The sequence below is a fragment of the Heloderma suspectum genome, chromosome 15 (genome assembly GCF_057233095.1).
Source record: "Heloderma suspectum isolate Gila_16-S chromosome 15, 16-S_ref, whole genome shotgun sequence".
Taxonomy (NCBI): domain Eukaryota; kingdom Metazoa; phylum Chordata; class Lepidosauria; order Squamata; family Helodermatidae; genus Heloderma; species Heloderma suspectum.
This window is the reverse complement of record NC_139472.1, coordinates 15,144,727-15,163,538: the sequence shown is the minus strand read 5'-3', so window position 1 is coordinate 15,163,538 and position 18,812 is coordinate 15,144,727. Positions and strand designations below refer to the sequence as shown.

Sequence of the window (18,812 nt, the reverse complement as noted above, 5' to 3'; positions counted from 1 at the left end):
GCAAAACTGCAGTTACCTTCTCATAGTACTTGATTTCATATTCCAGAATGATGCCGTTGGGCTGTTCCGGCTGCTGCCACAGGAGTGTGACGCTGTTTTGACCCACGTTCTCCTGGCGAATTACCAGCACCTGGGATGGAGCTGTGGAGATACGCAAAGGAAGAGAATGAAGGTGAAGCAGAACGGGTGGGGGGGGGAGAGAAACACACCTGGGAACATGTCTGCAAAGCCAATCTCAGCCCTGGAGCATCTGTAATAATTTGGTGAATGCCTTAAGCCTCAGGCCCAGCAACAATGGATGGCATGGTCAGGCAGCCATGGGGACACCAGTCCATCATTGATGCCTGCCCTGCCCCTCTTTTTTTACAAAAATGCTCCTTCCAGAGGTGGTGGCATCTGGCCTCCACTGTTGTCCCCATAATGCCCCCAAATGAGTCAACAGCCAGGGCATTGCCAGAAGCAAAAATGGTGGCCACAAGCCACCAAGCTAAGCCCCAAGGCCCTACAAAACCCAGCGGGGGGCACCATCATAAGAGGGACCCACAGGCCAATGCCTTGCTGAAGCCCCCCTCAACCTTGGAGCCAGATGTGTTTAGTCTTGTCAAAGACAATAATGAAAACAGTTTCTCTCACGCTCCCATGCACACAAACACAGGTAAAGACATGGGGAGGAAACTTCCCTCTTCTGGCAGTAGGGCTGAGGCTCTGTTGCTACTGCTTCTTGCCACTCTGACGGTGAAGGCCGACACAGAGCCAGCTGCAGATTCTGTGAAAGGGGAATCATTGAATCATAGGACAGTAGGGTTGGAAGGGGCCTACAAGACCATCGAGTCCAACCTCCTGCTCAATGCTGGAACCTAAGTCAAAGCCTCGTCGTGAATGCCTCCAGTGCAGGAGAGCCCACCACCTCCCTAGGTAATTGGTTCCATTGTCGTATTGCTCTACCGTACCAGAATTGCATACCAGAAAGCCAGGCATCCTCTCTTAGAAGTTCTGACCAGCTTTAAAGATAAAGAGAATCATAAAATGCGCCAAGCAGGCACACAAGTCACCTTACCTCCTCTGGAGAGGAAGTTGTCATATGGATAAACTTTGTATTGGAAAGCTCTTTAATATTTACTGATGTACATGTTCTCTTAAACTATTTACCTGTTACTTTGGAATGTAACACAAGGTTAGTGTAAATGGATTTTTCACGCCCTCTTGGCTGTTAAAAGATGGATACTACAGTACCGGAAAGATAAAAGCTGTTCGCCTCCAGTTAGGGATCTACGAAAGTCACTTACCTTTCGCAGATTATGTTGATGGAGGGGGAGGCGTTCCATCCCTCCCCCCGGAATCCTTGATGGGGGGAGGCGATCCGTTCCTCCCCCCTGGAATCCTCCATGGCTGGCTGTGCTCCGCGGCAGCTCTGCAGAGCAGCCGGCCAGGCCCAGCCAGGCCAGAGCCGTCCGCAGCCGGATTTCTGACCGCGGAGGGCTCTGGGAAAAAAACCAACAACCCGCGTACACAAATGGCAGTGGCCCAGCCAAGCCAGAGCCATCCGCAGCCAGTTTTCCAGCCACGGAGGGCTCTGGGGGAAAAAAGAACCCGCGTACGCAAATGGCAGTGGCTACGGCCGCCACCATTTGTGTTCCTTACTTTTGCCGTCTTAATCTACGTAAATATTTACGTAAACTAAGACAGCAAAAATAAGGGGAATGCAAATAGCGTAGTGGACGCTATTTGCGTTCCCCTTATTTTCGTCGTCTTAGTCTACGTAAATATTTACTTAGACTAAGACGGCCCAAAATAAGGAACGCAAATGGCGGCGGCTGTAGCCGCCGCCATTTGCGTATGCCTTTCTTTGTTTTTTTTTTACCCAGTCATTTTAAGCTACGTAAAAACGTCCGTAGCCTATCATGTCTCTGTAAAAAAAAATAAACTGCCAATGGCGGCAGCAGCCGGTCGGAAGACCAGCCGCTGCAGCCGTCGCCGCCAAAGCCACCGCCGGAGCCACCGCCGCCCGGAAGATCCGCCCCAGGTAAGTCTCGTCCCAGGGGGGCTCCGGGGGGGTGGGGGGGTGGCAGGACGTTCCGCCACAGATTTCGGGGGGCCGAATGCACTGGCATTTGGGCTCACCGAGATCCGTGGCGGAATTCTCTGCCATCCCTACCTCCAGTGCAATGGATTGAAGACTTAACGCTAGCAACATTTGAAACAATGGTATGTAGGCATCACTTGCAAATGGGCTTATATTTGGATATCTGGTCTGCTTTTACTGAGGTTTATGTGTAAGCTATTTTTTTTTCTTCCACCCCCCCCTAGAATGTTGTAATATTTGAAACTGAGGACTTTAGAGTACGTTGTTATATTTTCAATTTTTTGGTTTTGTTATATTTTTGTTTGTTTGTTTTGTTTTGCTGAAACTCACAATAGAAAATTGATTGTTCAAAACAAAGGTCTTCTGGTGACATTCTTCCCCACTAGGCTGAGATATGTTGTATTTACATTATAGTCATTATTTCTAGGTTTTCATCATCAGTGGAGGCTCTAAGGCTGGTTCTGACTGAAACCTGGAGCAGATTCACCACTCGACTGACATTGGAGCCACCAGCCTCCACTGGTTTTCATCTGCACATACAAACTATCATGTGCAAATTTTGTGCAGATCTGTGTCCTCTTTCCTCTTTTTTGGCAATGCATAAGTGCCACCCTGGCAAGTTTGCACAGAGTGGAAAATGGGGGGAAATTAAACTGCATTAAAGCTAAAATATTTATATAGTGAGGAGAAAATTGGACCAGGTTTTTAAAAAACAACAGAAAAATATGGGCACGTATTTTGGGCAAAACATATGGGCAAACATATGGGGAAAACCATTCTGTCTGAAAATTAACAGATTGGTAGCTGTTTAATTTCTCCTATTTTTGTTACTGGGTCCTATTTCCTTATATGGGGAATGCTATTTCATAAGGAATATCTGTTCTTGGCAGCTGAGAATGTGGGGACGCTCCCTAACTCTACAGGTCAGTAATTTTGACATGGCCCCTTAGGGACAAAGCAATTGCTTTAGTTTGGCTTCACTTTCCTTTCTGTTTGTTCGTTGCAGTTATTGCAAAGCAGGAACCTTGATGAAGTTCTCAAGACTGGATCTTTGTGGAATATTTACAGGGGAAAGTGAAGTGTTGTGGGGGGACGGGAAATTTTGGGACGTTCTTACCAAAACATGAACTGGACAAAATTCTCACCCATTCCTAGTTAAAGGACATGTACAGAACTTTTCCCTTTCTTGCGGTGCCTTCTATAGGTGAGCCCAATAGGATGCAACATTTTTGTACATTTCCTGTGTCCTGTTCCTTGTTAAAGGGCATAAACCTTTGTTCCAAGGAAGGAGGCTCTTCCCACAGAGAGAGATAGACAGACAGGCAGGCAGGCAGGCAGGCAGGCAGACAGACAGGCAGACAGATGAGAGAGAGAGAGAGAGAGAGAGAGAGAGAGATGAGAGAGAGGACATTCCACAAAAATACTGCCTTCCCCTGAAAGTATTGGCTCTGGTGAAAGATGGAAAAGGAACAGCTGGCAGCAGAAGGTGAGCTTTTGCTTGGCCCTTTGGGATGGACAGAACAGTGGAGAAGAGGTAGGGAGGGGAGCCACCCTAAAACAGATTCCATGTCAAGAAACACAGCCCAGCAAACACTGCTGTGCAGTTGAAATGATGGAGGGCAAGAGAGCGGATCTAATGCTTAATGCGATGAGGTCAAATTGACCCGTCACAGTGAGAGCTGAAAAGGCAACCATTCAGATACTGTTTGCAAACACATCGTCTCCCCAGTTCCATCCCACCATTCCTTTCAGTCATAGCCCATCGCGTGAAAAAACAGGGACGCAAATGGCATAGTGGATGCCATTTGTGGCCGTAAAGCTGTTAAATTAACCTAAATGCAGCCGTAAATGGCTGCATTTAGGTTAACCTAACAGCTTTATAGCCGCAAATGGCGTAGTGGATGCCATTTGAGTCTGGAGTTAGCCCAGTGATATGGCACGGCAATGGTGGATGGCCGTATCACCAGTGATGGGGACCTGGTGGCCAGCTCCGCAGGATTGCCGTGGAGAGGAGCTAGTCCGGACAGATTCCGGAGGTGAATGCCCCATTCCACCATGGACGCTGGAGGCCAGATTCCAAAGAATTGGGGTCTGTGGTGGAATTCTCTGCCATCCCTATTAGTCACAGCCACAAAACCTATGACAGTATTTTTCACCCTTGCCATTGATTACGATGTGGTGGAAGATACCTACATCACCTGAGACTTACATTATCTAAGCTGGGGTTTCATTGGGGAATGGAGAGGATTTGCATTCTGTGAATCCAAAGCGACCTCCATGGTGCCCCCAGAATGAGCCATTTTGGGGGCCTTCTGCTGACTATTGCCGACACTAGCCTTACATCTGCAGCGCTGTCCATAGGTGTAGTGGGGGCTCTGCCACAGTGCAACAGCCCCTCTCTGATGATAGTGGTCACTAGAGGAGCACCTCGTCCTGACCCTAAACCACTCCATCAAGCTGGATCTGAGAGCTAAGATTGCTCTGAAGATTATTACTGAAGGGTTGTTGTTGCTGACAACAACAACAGCTGCTTTTTAAGTTAGATGTGGATTTTTGTCCTGCTACAGCTGGATTGGGCTCAGTCCTGGGGCAAGCTAGGGCAAATTTATTTGGTAAAGTCAACAAGCAAAAGGTCAAGGCACTGCATTTCTAGTTCAGGAAAAAAGGGCAGTCCACTAGTTCGGGGGGGGGGGAGGCAGTCCACTAGTTCAGAGGGGAAAGGGCAGTCCACTGTATTACTAGTTCAGGAGGGAAAAAAGGCAGTTCAGGAAAAAAGAAGGGGGAGGAATCAACAGCATGGGATATCGGTCCAACAAGAAACAGATTCAAGGAAACATGTTTTCAAGGTGATCAGATAAAGATGGTGTTTCAGCAGCTAGTAGGGATGTACGAAAGTCACTTACTTGAACCGAAATTTGATTCACGGTGGGGGGGAGGCGCCCCATCCCTCCCCCTGAAATTCTGGCCGGAGGGGAGGCGCCCCATCCCTCCCCCTGAAATTCTGGCCGGGGGGGAGGCGCCCCATCCCTCCTGTCGCGAATCCTGCCAGCCGGGTGTGCAAATGGCGGCGGCCGTAGCCGCCGCCATTTGCGTTCCTACAGTCAGCCATGATAGGCTACGTAAATGTTTACATAGCCTATCACGGCTGAGTTAAAAAAAAAAAACTGCGCGTACGCAAATGGCGGCACCCATGGGCGCCGCCATTTGCGTTCCTTATTTTGGCACGTCTAGTCTACGTAAACATTTACATAGACTACGGCGAAAATAAGGGGAACGCTATTTGCGTTCCCCTTATTTTCGCCATAGTCTACGTAAATGTTTACGTAGACTAGACATGCCAAAATAAGGAACGCAAATGGCGGCGCCCATGGGCACCGCCATTTGCGTACGCACGGTTGTTGTTGTTGTTTTTAACTCAGCCGTGATAGGCTACGTAAACATTTACGTAGCCTATCATGGTATTTTTTTAAAATCTAGCCGCGATAGGCTATGTAAATCTTTACATAGCCTATCACATTGTTGTTGTTTTTAACTTGGAAATGGTGGTGGCAGCAGCCAGTCGGAAGACCGGCCGCCGCCGCCAAACCGCCGCCAGAGCCGCCGCCACCAGGGAGATTCGCACAAGGTAAGTCCCGTCCCGGGGGGGGGGCGGGGGGGCAGACCGTTTTGCCACCGATTTCGGAGGGCCGAATGCGCTGGCATTCGGCCTCCCGAAGTTTCGTGGCGAAATTCTCTGACATCCCTAGCAGCTAGCAGGTTTCAACTGAAGGCTGATACAGCCGAGTCTCTTAGCCCACACCCAGGTACACCTGCAGCACATCAGAGGCTTTTGTAAGAAGTCCTTCTCATGAGAACAGCTCTGCTCATGAGAAGCTCTTTGCTCACTGGACACCTTCCTCGGCAACTGGGCACTTCTTCTCACAGAGATGTTTCTCGCAGATCTCTTGAGATGCCATCACTTTCAGGGGACAGGTGGAGGTCGCTCAGCCTCCATCTCAGAAGCTGGCCTCTACTCCTCTTGTAGATGGAGCCACAGTCATCTCCTCTGAGGGTCCAGGCTCCTCCTGGTCCATTTCCTGGTCTCCTGGCATGGGCTGCTCCTTGTTGTGGTTTATTTTCAGGGGCTCTAGCTCTTTCTCTGAAGAGGATTCCTCCAGAGGAGGTGTGATACCTGGGGCCAGTACAGTTTTAAACTGTCCCCTTTGGCTGTTAACTTTTAAACTGTTACCAATTTCTGCTTATACTGTTTTGTTGGTTGCAACACCCAGTGTGTTTGTGTGTATATGTGTGGTTTATTGACTTTGGGGGGGGGTCACAATTTTGTCCTGATCTTCTTATTTTTTTAAAAAATAATTTTAATACTAATGACAAATGTATTGCAAGTGGGCTTTCTTTCTTGAATTTTGGAGATTTATTTCCCCTCATTGTATGGAATCAGATATTTGTTTGGGGCATTCGTACATCTGTGGAGTAGTAGGAAACGTGAAGTGCTTTTAATTTTGTTTCGAACTCTGGTATGTTTGTAAGCCATTATTTTTGTAGAAAGGTGAGTTTAAAAAAACGACAACCCCAAACTACTCAGAAAAGAGCTTTTACTGTCACTGTAGAAATCTGATAGATTGGCCCAGCATACTGAAGCAAGAACAATCAAAAATTCACTGTTAAGAATTATTGGGAAAGTGATTCAAAATAAAATGGCAAATATCATAAACCCATTATAAAAATCTTTTGTGTGGACACATTTAGAATACTAGTCACAGTTCTTGTTATGTTTTGATCCATGTCTTCCTCATCAGCATTAATAATAACAATGAAGGCTGATAACATATAACTGCTTACTTCTGAGTAGCTTGCACTGGAGTGCTCTATACATTTGCAATAGTGTTATCAATCAAAATATTCAGAGCATGGTAGAATAATAGAGTTGGAAGGGATCTTTGAGATCATCTAGTCTATCCCCTGCTCAATGCAGGCTCTGCAATGCAAGATGCAGTATTCCTGATAGAGGGCGCTCCAGTAGGGATGGCTGTCGCAGGGAACTCCAGCCCTTTGGGTGCTTGTTGGATTTCCCTGGAGCACCTGTGGCTCAGCTTGCATTTCCCCAGGATCCCCAATGTGGCATTTGCGGGCACGATTTGCACAAATTGCAATCATAATTTGCTTGATTTGCACACATTTGGCTGTAAATTGTGCAAATATGCATAATTAGCGCAAATTATGGTTGCGATTTGCACAAATTATGCAAATTTGCACCATTTAGAGCGCAAATTTGTGCAAATGTGCATAATTAGTGCAAATTATGGTTGCGATTTGCACAAATTATGCAAATTTGCACCATTTAGAGCCCAAATTTGTGCAAATTATGAAAATTTGTGGCCATTATTTGCAATATATATATATATATTGCCCCCAAAATTACAGAAATTCCATCAACTCACCCAACTCATTGTGCACCAAGTTGGGCCAGCTGGCAGAAGACAAAACAGAGTCCAGGGGGCCGAGTCAAAGACAGCTTGTCAGCCTCCACCCCCCCCACTGGATTCCTCCAACATCCTTACTCTCCAGCTTCTGATTAAATATCTCCAGTCAAGGATCACCCACTGGAAGTCTGTTCCCCTGCCAAATGGTTCTTGCCGCTAGGAAGTTACTCCTAATATTTCGGTGTACATTTCTGTAATTCGGGTTGGCTCTATCTAGGGATGGCGGAGAATTTCTCCCCGAAACTTCGGGGGGCCGAGCGCCAACGTGTTCGGCCCCCCGAACAAGTTTCGGGGAGAAATCCTCCGCCCCCCCGCCCCCCGCCCCCCCCCGGGACGGGACTTACCTTCCCTGAATGTCCCTCCCGGCGGCGGGTCCGGCTGGCGGTTCGTCCGGTGTTCGAGCGGGGCGGGAGCGGCAGCCGGTCTTTCGACCGGCTGCCGCCCCCACCATTGCAATGAAAGAAGAAAAAAAAACACGTCCCCTGATAGGCTACGTGACGATTCACGTAGCCTATCACGGCAAGATTTGCAAAGTCAGCCGTGATAGGCTACGTGAATCGTCACGTAGCCTATCACGGGTGACTTAAAAAAAAAAAAAAAGTGTGTACGGATAATGGCGGCCCCCATAGGGAGCCGCCATTCGCGTTCCTTATTTGGTCGCTGTAGTCTACGTCAATGTTTACATAGACTATGGCGAAAATAAGGGCAACGCTATTTGCGTTGCCCTTATTTTCGCCGTAGTCTACGTAAACATTGACGTAGACTACAGCAACTAAATAAGGAACGCGAATGGCGGCTCCCTATGGGGGCCGCCATTCGCGTACGCGCTTTTTTTTTTTTAAGTCACCCGTGATAGGCTACGTGATGATTCACGTAGCCTATCACGGCTGACTTTCCAGATCTAGCCGTGATAGGCTACGTGAATCGTCACGTAGCCTATCAGGGGACTTTTTTTTTTTTTTTTTTTTACTTTCGTGTTCGCGGCCGGGCGAGGCGGGAAGCCTCCTCCCCGGCCTGAATTTCGGCCGGGCGAGGTGGGAAGCCTCCCCCCCCGGCCTGAATTTCAGCCGGGCGAGGCGGGAAGCCTCCCCCCCCAGCCTGAACTTCGCGGGGGGAGCAGCGAAGCACTCCCCCCCACCGCGAAAAAGCTGCGAGAAAAGGTAAGTGACTTTCGTTCACCCCTAGCTCTATCTCAAATAAGCAGACAATGGAGCCAGAAACAATTCAGAAAGGGGCAACGAAAATGACTGGGTAGAGGTGGATGGAGCACCTTCCCTGGGAGGAAAGGTTTTTTTGTTTTGTTTTTCAAAAAGATATGATGAAGCTGCAACATGAAAGAAGTGTATAATATGATGCGTGGTGCAGAGAAGATAAATAGAGATAATTTATTCTCTTTCTCACAGGCACATGATGCTAGAACTCAGGGAGTCACTCCATGAATTTGGTTGGCCATAGATTTAAAGGAAACAAAAGGAAGGACTTCTTTACACAACACCAGCATCCTTGGTCAAAGCTGGAGACCCGGCGACCTTCCCATAGACCCTTCCTGCGAAGGTTGCCATCTGAAATCCCATTGCCCCCTCCCTGATGAGACCTGAAGAGACACCCCAAGAGCCATGAAGTTCAGTTCTGAACCAGCCACTGAAGAGAAGGAGAAAAAGTGGAAGCTGAATGTCAGTCTGACAGGGGGACGGGGGAAGGGCATCTCCTACCTGCCTGGTTTGTGGTGATGTTGACCGCAGCAAATCTCGGTGCCTCGAGGCTTAGTTCAGAGACCCCATTGATGGCCTCCACCCAGAAGGAGTAGTTGGTGTGGGCCAAAAGGTTGGCCACAGACAAGGAGCCCTGGGCTAAGTTCATCTGCTGGGGCATGAAGCGGATCCCGGCACCGCAGACCGTGCACTGCCCTGAGTCCCACATGCAGCGGCGACAGATCACATTATAAATGACATCGCTGCGGCCTCCGTTGTCCAGGGGCGGGGCCCATTCCAGGCTGACCGACGTGCCATTCACGATGGAGAGCAGGTTCATGGGGGCAGATGGAGGACCTGGAAACAGAGCAGAAGGAGTGCAACGTGAGGCAGGTACATGCAGGAAGAATGGTGAGCAAACCCCGAGGGCCATCTAATCAACACCAGCAGCGGTAATGTAAGGGGGCACCCAGGGCTGGCCCGAGGATGAATAGTGCCCTAGATGAGATGTGTCTTGGGTCCCCCCCCCACTCCCATGGTCAGCTTTGCCGAGCCACCCAGAGTGCTTATGGGGCCTGGTGCAGGTGTGATGTTGGGGCCCCTGCAGCTGCCCCCTACAAGGACCCATGCACATGCTTGCAAAGCTGAGGCCACATGCGAGAATTATTGCACGTACTACGGACTGCATCTGAGGATTCTCTCCTGCAGCTCCTCCTTGCCCTGGGATCAAGCGGAATGGCATAAGTGCTTCCAGCTGACCTCCTCCAGCTTATGGCTTTATTTTATTATCATTTATATAATGCTTATAGCGTTTACAGTCTCTGAAGTGCTAAGTGCTCGGTGACATTGCCTCAAAGTAAAGCTGGGTTCTACTTAGGGATGCTGGAGAAATCCGACATAGACTCAAATGAGGTTGTATTCTGAAAGATCTGACCTCTGGAGCCTCCGTGGACTGGCTGCACTCCCCTCCAGGTCCAGAAGAGTTCCTGCAGGGTGGTTCTGCAGCTTTCTAAAGAACTTGATATGATAATGGAGGCTGCCAGGAGCTTATCGTAGGGAAATTACAGCCGTAAATGACATACTATATGCCATTTGTGGCCATAAAACACTTACCTTGATCTAAATGCAGCTGTAAATTATTTATTTATTTATTTATTTATTTATTTATTTATTGCATTTTTATCCTGCCTTCTTTCCTCTTGCAAGGAACCCAAGGCAGCGTACACAATCTTCCTCTTCTCCATTTTATCCTCACAACAACCCTGCGAGGTAGGTTGGGCTGAGAGTCTGTGACTGGCCCAAAGTCACCCAGGGAACTTCCATGGCTGAGTGGGGACTAGAACCCGGATCTCCCAGCTCCCAGTCCAACACTCTCACCATTACACCACACTGGCTTTAGGTAAAGGTGAGAGCTTTATGGCTGCAAATGGCGTATGATACGCCATGTACGGCTGTAATTTTCCCACGAAAGGCCAATGGCAGCTGCCATTACAGTATCACATTTTTTAGAAAGCTGGAAAGCTGCTCTGCCAACTCCAGAGGATGCAGCAGGGCTCCGGAGGAATCTGCAGGGCCCAAGAGGCCCAAATTGCCCCGCAGCGGACCCCCTTCCCAGACCATACATCCCTAGTTCCACTGATTTTTACCTAGCACAAATGACAGAAAAGTGGAAACTGAAAAAGGCACATACTTTCAAGCTAATTGAAGGAAGATCATTTTTTGTACTTAGTACCCAGACAACCTGTAGATCCTTGGAAGAAAGGTTACAGGCACTTACTTTTTGGTAGGGATGTACGAAAGTCACTTACCTTTTCGAAGGGTAACATTCGCGGTGGGCAGGAGGCGCTCCGTCCCTCCCCCCAAAATTATCTCCACTCGGCTCCGCTCCATGGAGATTCCGCAGAGCCGCCGGCCGGGGCCGCCCGCAGCCAGACATCCAGCCGCTGGGAAGCCTGCAGGGACGCAAATGGCGGCGGCCATAGCTGCTGCCACTTCCGTCCCCATATTTTGCCATGATAGACTACATAAATATTTACATAGCCTATCACAGCAAAACAAAAAACAAAACAGCGGACGCAAATGGCGGTGGCTACGGCGGCCGCCATTTGTGTTCACTTTTTTTTGCCGTTTTAGCCTACGTAAATACGTAAATACGTAAATATTTACATAGGCTATTACAGCAAAAAAAGGGGGGGATGCAAACAGCAGCCACCGTAGCCGCCGCCATTTGCGTTCCCTTAGTTAAACCATGACAGGCTATGTAAATACTTACCTAGCCTATCACGGCTTCCGCAGGGACGCAAATGGCATCCCTGCATTAGCCGTGATAGGTTATGTAAGTATTTACATAGCCTATCATGGCTACATGGAGGAAGCGAATGTCGGCCGCAGACACGGCCGCCATTCGCAAGTCAGCACGGACAGCAGCAGGTAGGTGCTCCATTGATCCTGGTATGATCCTGGTATGGGTTGCTCTCATTCATGGCTGCTACCAGTGTCAGGGAAAGTGTGACCTGTATGAGGAGCTCTGGGAGAGGGAATGGAGGGTGTAGGTTGGATGGGAATTCAACAGTGATGGGAAGGTCAGAACACCCTTGTGGGGGCACAGTCAAGACGGCTGGTTGTGCACCCCTGCTCAGAAAGCAGAACCCCATTCCCTCCCCTGCCCCCAACTATACATTAGCCTACACCAGCCTTCCTCAACCTGGTGCTGCCCAGATGTGTTGGGCTTCAACAGCCATCATCCACAGCCAGCATGACCAATGACCTTGCTGGAGTTGAGGAAAGCTGACCGACATCTCCTAGATTGCATTATGGTCAGAACTAAGCAAGGAGTGTTACGTTTGGAAGTACTGTAGCCTTTGGCAGTAGTCTGATAGAAGGCAACTTCTCAGTCTCTTCTTCTCCTCTGCCTCCTTTTGCTGAACTTGGCAAACTAGAAGCCACTTCAATGCTTTCCATTTGACCTTTGTGTGATGTGGGGTGTTTTTCCCCCATGCCAGGGACAAAATCTGCTATCCACTAGGGTTGTATGAGAAATGTGTTTTCGTTCAGTTTTGATCAGGATTTACCCGTTCATACAGACTCAGAAGCAAACTGTGGTCGAAGTCCATACGCTTCTGAGTTTGCAGTGCGGTTTGCCAACAACTGCTGCTGCTGCCATTTGCATCCTCCCCCACCCCCCGAAACTTAGGAAACAAAGAAGGAAGCTGTCCTGCTGCCATTGTTCATGATGAGCCCCCCGCCCCTTCAAGAATCTGTTGGAGAATTTCTCTTCTGCCTGGAGAAAGTCGGTTCAGTGGTGTGTCCCCCTCACACACACACAATTTCTCTGCCAACGAATAGGATGGAGGATTCTGAGAGGCCTTTTGCCTACCTCGCTCTTCTTTTGCAGCATCTTCAAGTGTCTTTTTGAGTGGGAGGGGGGAAGGGCTAACCTTTTTTGCCTGTATAGCTCATTTGGTCAACTCCCCGCTCGTTCTCCTTCCCCAGACCAATGCTTGGAAGTTTCAAGTGTCAGAAATGTAGCTCTGAGCTCCATGCAATGGGGTTTGTTACCGCATCCTTCCGTCTTTTAGGAAATCAGTTTTGTGTCCAAACAAAACTGAAAGATAACATTAGGAGGGCTTCCTCCCTTACGTGAAAGTCCCTGGTCATGTTCTCCAAAATTCTGTGATTTTAGCATGGTTCTGTTATCATGCTTGTGATGATTTATTTTGAATTTCTTTTTAAATGTTTTCAGTTTGGAATTGGATGGATAGATTTGAAGTGGTGTTGTTGTTGTTTTCCCCCCAGCATGCTTCATCATTTGTAAGCTGCTTTGAGGTCTTGCCCAGAAGCAGGGTAACAATCAAATGTTGCTGTTGTGTTCTTGTAAGAACATGCACTCTACGTGGGGTTACCCTTGAAGATGGTTTGGAAGCTGCAGCTGGTACAGAACTCAGCGGCTCGCCTGATTAAAGGCAGCTGCCTGTGTGATCACATCACCCCAGTGCTGAAGGAGTTGCACTGGTTACCAGTTGTTTTCCAGGCCAAATTCAAGGGGTTGGTTTTGACCTTTAAAACCCTATATGGTTCCGGGCCAGCGTATCTCAAGCAATACCAGATAGGCCGCTCAACAAGATCAGTCTCGGATGGCCTTCTGTCTGTCCCATCAGCCAGGACAGCTAGGCTGGTGAGTACGAGGGAGAGGGCCTTCTCTGTGGTGGCCCCCACTCTGTGGAACTCCCTCCCTAGGGAACTCTGCCATGTCCCCTCTTTAATGAGCTTCTGCCATGCATTGAAAACGTGGTTGTTCAGGCAGGCATTTGGGGTGAGTTAGGGTATTTTTAGAGAGGCCTCTTCTGAGGTTCTTTTGGACAGTTCTGGAATCAGTGTTAGGAATTCTCCCAGTTAAATGAAGATGCATTCAGGGATGTTAAATGGAGATGAATTCAGCTGCACTTGCATCCTGCACTGCAGAACCTGCATTGAGCAGAATGTTAGACTAGACCTCCAAGGTGATTTCTAGCTCTATATTTCTCCAAAATTTACCATCACCAGCTGTTAGATATCCCACGAGCTAGAGAGGCTACGTTGGTGGCTACTTATCAAGACAGGGCCTTTTTGGTAGCAGCACCCCAATGCCGGATCTCCCTCAAGGGAAATGATATCGGCTCCTTCTCATTTGCCTTTAGATAAGCAGTAAAGACTGTGCAGTTCCATCGGGTTTTTAATGCTGCGTACTGTTTTCATGCTTTTCCATTTTGATGCCACTCAAATTTTGTGATACGTTTTGGGAGGGGTGTGTGTGTGTGTGTGTGTGTGTGTGGTGGTGGTGTTGAGATGTCCTAATGATATCTTTTATTATACATTACCCCAAATACTTAACTATAAATTATGCACCAATATTTGGACACAGGAGAGGTGTGAAAAACATGCCCGGGTTAAAAAAAAAAAAAATCTCACGGCCCAGTCCAGTTCCTTTCTCACGTTTTTGTCACGTTTGGTTTTGTTTCCCTCCCTGTTGAATTGCCCCGCCTTGGATTTCAGAACAGCCATGGAAGGAGCATTTAGCACACAGCTCACACACACACACATGCACACGAGCTCCCGCCAGGGGAACACTTGTTAAAAAAAAACAATTGACAGGCAAGAGGAAGAAGAAGCGAAAAGAGATACATAGGAAGGCTGATGCCCTTAAGACCAACAGAGTGGTTCCTGGATTGGCAGCTGAGATCTTTCATGGAACACACAAGCTTTGCATGCACAAGTTTACAAGTTCTGTCCCTGACACCTCCAGTGAAAAGGATCAAGGAGCAGGTGGTGGGAAAGAACTTTCTGGGTCTGAGACCCCAGAGAGCTGCTGCCAGTCAAAGTAGCCAATACTTGGCAAGTTGGACCACTGCTGGTCTCTGAGTCAGTATGACGGAACTTCATATTTACTGTGATGGAAATAAGATAATATTCCAGGGGCTGGCAGAGAGGCTGTGTGGAAAACACACACAACGTATCAATTGCTTTTCTTTTCTAAATCATGTTTTACGTCTCCCATTGACAATATCTCTTCCCCAGGTCTATGCACCGCGTGGTCTGATTTCAAGATGGCATCCCTAATGCGAAATGGCAGCTAAACACATTCCTCTCCCCAATTCTGAGGCCATTGCCCTGGGAAATAACAGTGAGAGCAACTTGAAACGACAGTGGACAGATCCGTCAGTCTGAGTCTCACTGAGAATGTCAGGTTTTATAGGTTAAGCTTGTTCCATTCCATTTCCACTTGAACTTGCATTTTTTTTAACCCATACAGCAATTCACTTTTTGTACAGTATGCATTCATGTATGCATTTTTGTGGCTATTTTTAAACATATGCAATTTTGGACATCTATACCGATTAAGTGTGCATGGTTTTTTTTTTCCTTCGTACATTTTTTCAAATATCTACATGATACTGAACACTTTTCTTTTTTTCTTTTTGCAAAATGCCTCGCAACTAGATCAGAAACATATGGATTTCCAACTGCAAGTTCTGTTTGAGTTTGCATTTGGGTCCAGGGGGTGCAAACTGGGTCATTATCATCATCACCTTGTCAGATTACATTTCTTACACATCCCTATTTGAAACTAAAATAGGATGAAAGCCGAAGGGGTTTGTGAGGGTAGTTGAAGTATTCCATTTTCATGCCATTGAAGGATGTTCAGAGACTTTCTCAGCTTTCATGCCCCCCCCCTTTTTTTTCAAGGTGGTATCACTGTTATTTCTTGAGTTATTTGCCTTGGAACTGGGCGGGCAATTTTTTTAGCCACCATTAGGCATTAGGCTCACCTCGTGAAATCAGGCTACATGGTAGATTCACAACATCACTGTCCCAAGTCTGTGAGATCCATAAAAACATGGATTAGAAAAGAATAGCTCTGGTGAACTTTTTTTTCATGTGATAGCTTCTGTCTATGCCAGCCCCTGGTCTAAAACATCATGCTGCCTTAATTGTTTATCCTGTTCCACTGTAGTGCTAATTCCTTTTTGGTATGTTTCATCAGATAAATCTGAGTACACAGGTGGAAAAATGTAAAGCCAAGCCATGATTTTTCTTTTCTTTTCTTTTCTTTTCTTTTCATTTCAGAAAAGGGCAACTCAAATGATCAAGGGCCTGGAACATCTCCCCTGTGAAGGAAGGTTACAGCAGCTGGCATTGTTTAGCCTGGGAAAAAAGGAGGGTAAGGGGAGGCATGATAGAGGTCTACAAAATTATGCATAGTGTGGAGAATGTGGAGAGGGAGACATTTTTCTCCCTCTCTCAAAATACTAGAAGCCAATGGGGTCATCCCATGAAGCTGATTGGTGCGAGATTCAGGACAGGTAAAAGGAAGAACCATAGAATCCTAGAATCATAGACTCATAGAATAGTAAGGTTAGAAGGGGCCTATAAGGCCACTAAATCCAACCCCCTGCTCAGTGCAGGAATCCAAGTCACACAGAACTTCACACAGCACATAAACTATGGGATTCGCTACCACAGGATGTAGTGAATCGGCTGTAGTGATGGCCACCAATTGGGATGGCTTTAAAAGTGGGTTAGATCAATTCATGAAGGTGAAGGCGATCAATGGCTACTAGTCCTGATGGCTCTATGCTACCTCCAGCATCAGAGGCAGTATGCCTCTGTGCACCAGTTGCTGGTGCACACGCTTTGCATGCAGAGGGTCTGGGGCTCAATCCCCAGCATCTCCAGGTAGGGCTAGGATAGGAAATGCTGCTGCCAGTCAGTGTAGACAATACTGGACTAGGTGGACCAAGGGTCTGACTTAGGATAAGGCAGCTTCCTAGGTTCCTGTGTATGTCCCTGAATTTCTGCCTGACTTGAGAGGCAAGGCAAGGGTGAGCGCTGTCCAAACATGCGTGCATGCACTGCATGGACACATGACACATGCAGTTAAGCGCGCGCGTGGGGGGGGGGTACGTACGTGTGCAGGCTGCCGTAGGAGGGTCTTGTGCTGCTCGGTAAAAGCTGCCCTCACAGCGACACACCTGTGCAGCCTGGGTCTCAGAATAGCTGTGGGAAGGGCATTTGGCACACAGCTGATCCCCAGGGGAAGACTTGTAAAAACCCAGTTGACAGGCTAGAAGAGAAAGAGAAAGGAGAGACATGAGAAGTCAGAAGACCCTAAGGCTAGCACAGCTCTAATCTGGCATTGAATTCCTCTGCGACCGCTACACTGTGGGAAGAACCCATCCTGTTCAGAGGGCTCTCACCTCCCTCATGGAGTTATTCCATGGGGAAAGTATGCTTCCTGTTCCTGTGCTTCCTGTTCCACTGTCCTCAGTCATCTCTGTCCTCCAGGTGTTCCTCAAACATTCAAGGTCCCTTTGAGAACCAAAACACCATGAGAGCTGCATGGTATGTTCTCACCTCTGTGTGTGTGCGTGTGCGCGCGCGCACAAAGAAATGCCCCCTCTTGAAAAGGCTTAGTGAAACAATTGTCTAAGTATGTCTAAGTCTCCTATTGATACTTATCTGGAAGTATCCCCCTCTGACCCCAATAGGGCTTAACTTACTGAGTATCTATGTATACAATTATGCTGCATGTCCCCAAATGGCCTAAAATCAAACCTAAAGAACAGACCAAAAGTGTGCTCTTTAAACTGCCTGCCACCCCCCACCCCCCGCCCCCAGGATTAGTTTGTTCATTTTGTTTTACAGTCCTTCAGCAAGGAAAAATAAAGAAAGGAAGGTTGAAATTGATAAGGAAAGAAGGAAGGAAGGAAGGAAGGAAGGAAGGAAGGAAGGAAGGAAGGAGAAAGTCGAATTCAAAGAGGGTGCAGAAAACGGATGAATTCATCTTGACAATAATGTGGCTAAAAATGAATATTTTACAGGGCCGTGTGTGTGTGTGAATAAAGCAGTGGTATATGAACAGATTAAAAAACTGGCAGGGAGAAAATTGATGAATTGATTCTCTTGCTAATGAGGCTGTTTCTGTTACTGATGACGTTGCTTCCATTTGCACATATGAACCATATGTTAGAGCAGATAGTCAGAAAAATGTCATGGGTAGACCACACCTGAAGCCTCTCCCAGGGCACTGGACCAGTACCTGAGAGATACAGCATACTTCCTTTCCCTCCTCCACAATTTTGCACATCTCCTCTTATTCAGATTGTATTCCCAGCTATATGCTGGAAGGTAATTGCCTCATATTTCCACACTTTAAGGGCTGTTTAAATCTTTTACATAGGGATGAACAAATCTGTCCATTTTGGTTTCTCTCACTTTTCATTTTTGCAGTCTTAAGTTCATTTCATCCTGTTTCTGCAACCATTAGCAATTTTGTTTCAACCTACATGAAAATTTGTACACATTTCCGTATCCATTTCTCTGAATATTCACATTTTGTATGCTATTTTGCCTAATATATGCATTTTGCAAGCAGTTTTCCTTAATATAATACATTGTATATCTTATTTTCACTAGTATACATATTTTGTGTGCTCTTCCCCCAATATATCCTTTTAAATGCATGTGTTTTAAAGAGAGAGAGAGAGAGAGAGAGAGAGAGAGAACGAACTGCATTGCAAAATTCAGAGAAGTGCAAATACCGAGGGATATTTGTATTCGGTTTGCGTATTGGTTTGGGAAATGCAAATTAGGAAGGATCATATTAAAATGTAAACTGAACACATTTCTCCCTCATTCCCATCTTTAACTATTCTGCCCTACTTTTCCACAGATATATCTTGGTTTGCTTCCTCATAGAAGTGCTTATGAAATTCTCCTCATCTGAACTTCTCCCCAGATTTTGGAATTCCAAAATGGAACCCACGCATCAGGGAATTTCAATTCTTTCAGTTTTCAGTTTCCAAATTTTGTGCAATGTGCCATGCATATGCAGCTTGATAAACATTTAGTCTCCTCGTGCCCTCCCCCCACCCATGATTATCAATGAGCATGTATGAAATGATAAAACACTACAAAAAAGCAGTCTTGATGTGATTGTACACATGCATTAGGGTTCTTTTTTTTAATCATAGAATTGTAGAGTTGGAAGGTACCTTGGAGGTCATCTAGCCCAGCCCCCTG

The 18,812-nt window shown here is 47.2% G+C and overlaps 1 protein-coding gene across 1 annotated transcript in view; it reads right to left on the bottom strand.

Moving 5' to 3' along the window:
- The window catches only part of EPHA8 (EPH receptor A8), a 71,848-nt gene that overhangs the window by 34,869 nt on the left and 18,167 nt on the right, over positions 1 to 18,812 (bottom strand). The window contains exons 3-5 of the mRNA XM_084821720.1: positions 16,699 to 16,854; positions 9,276 to 9,611; positions 17 to 141 (exon numbers count right to left, since the gene is read on the bottom strand). Of these exons, the coding sequence (XP_084677846.1) occupies positions 17 to 141; positions 9,276 to 9,611; positions 16,699 to 16,854 (617 nt within the window). The remainder of the gene's footprint in view (positions 1 to 16; positions 142 to 9,275; positions 9,612 to 16,698; positions 16,855 to 18,812) is intronic.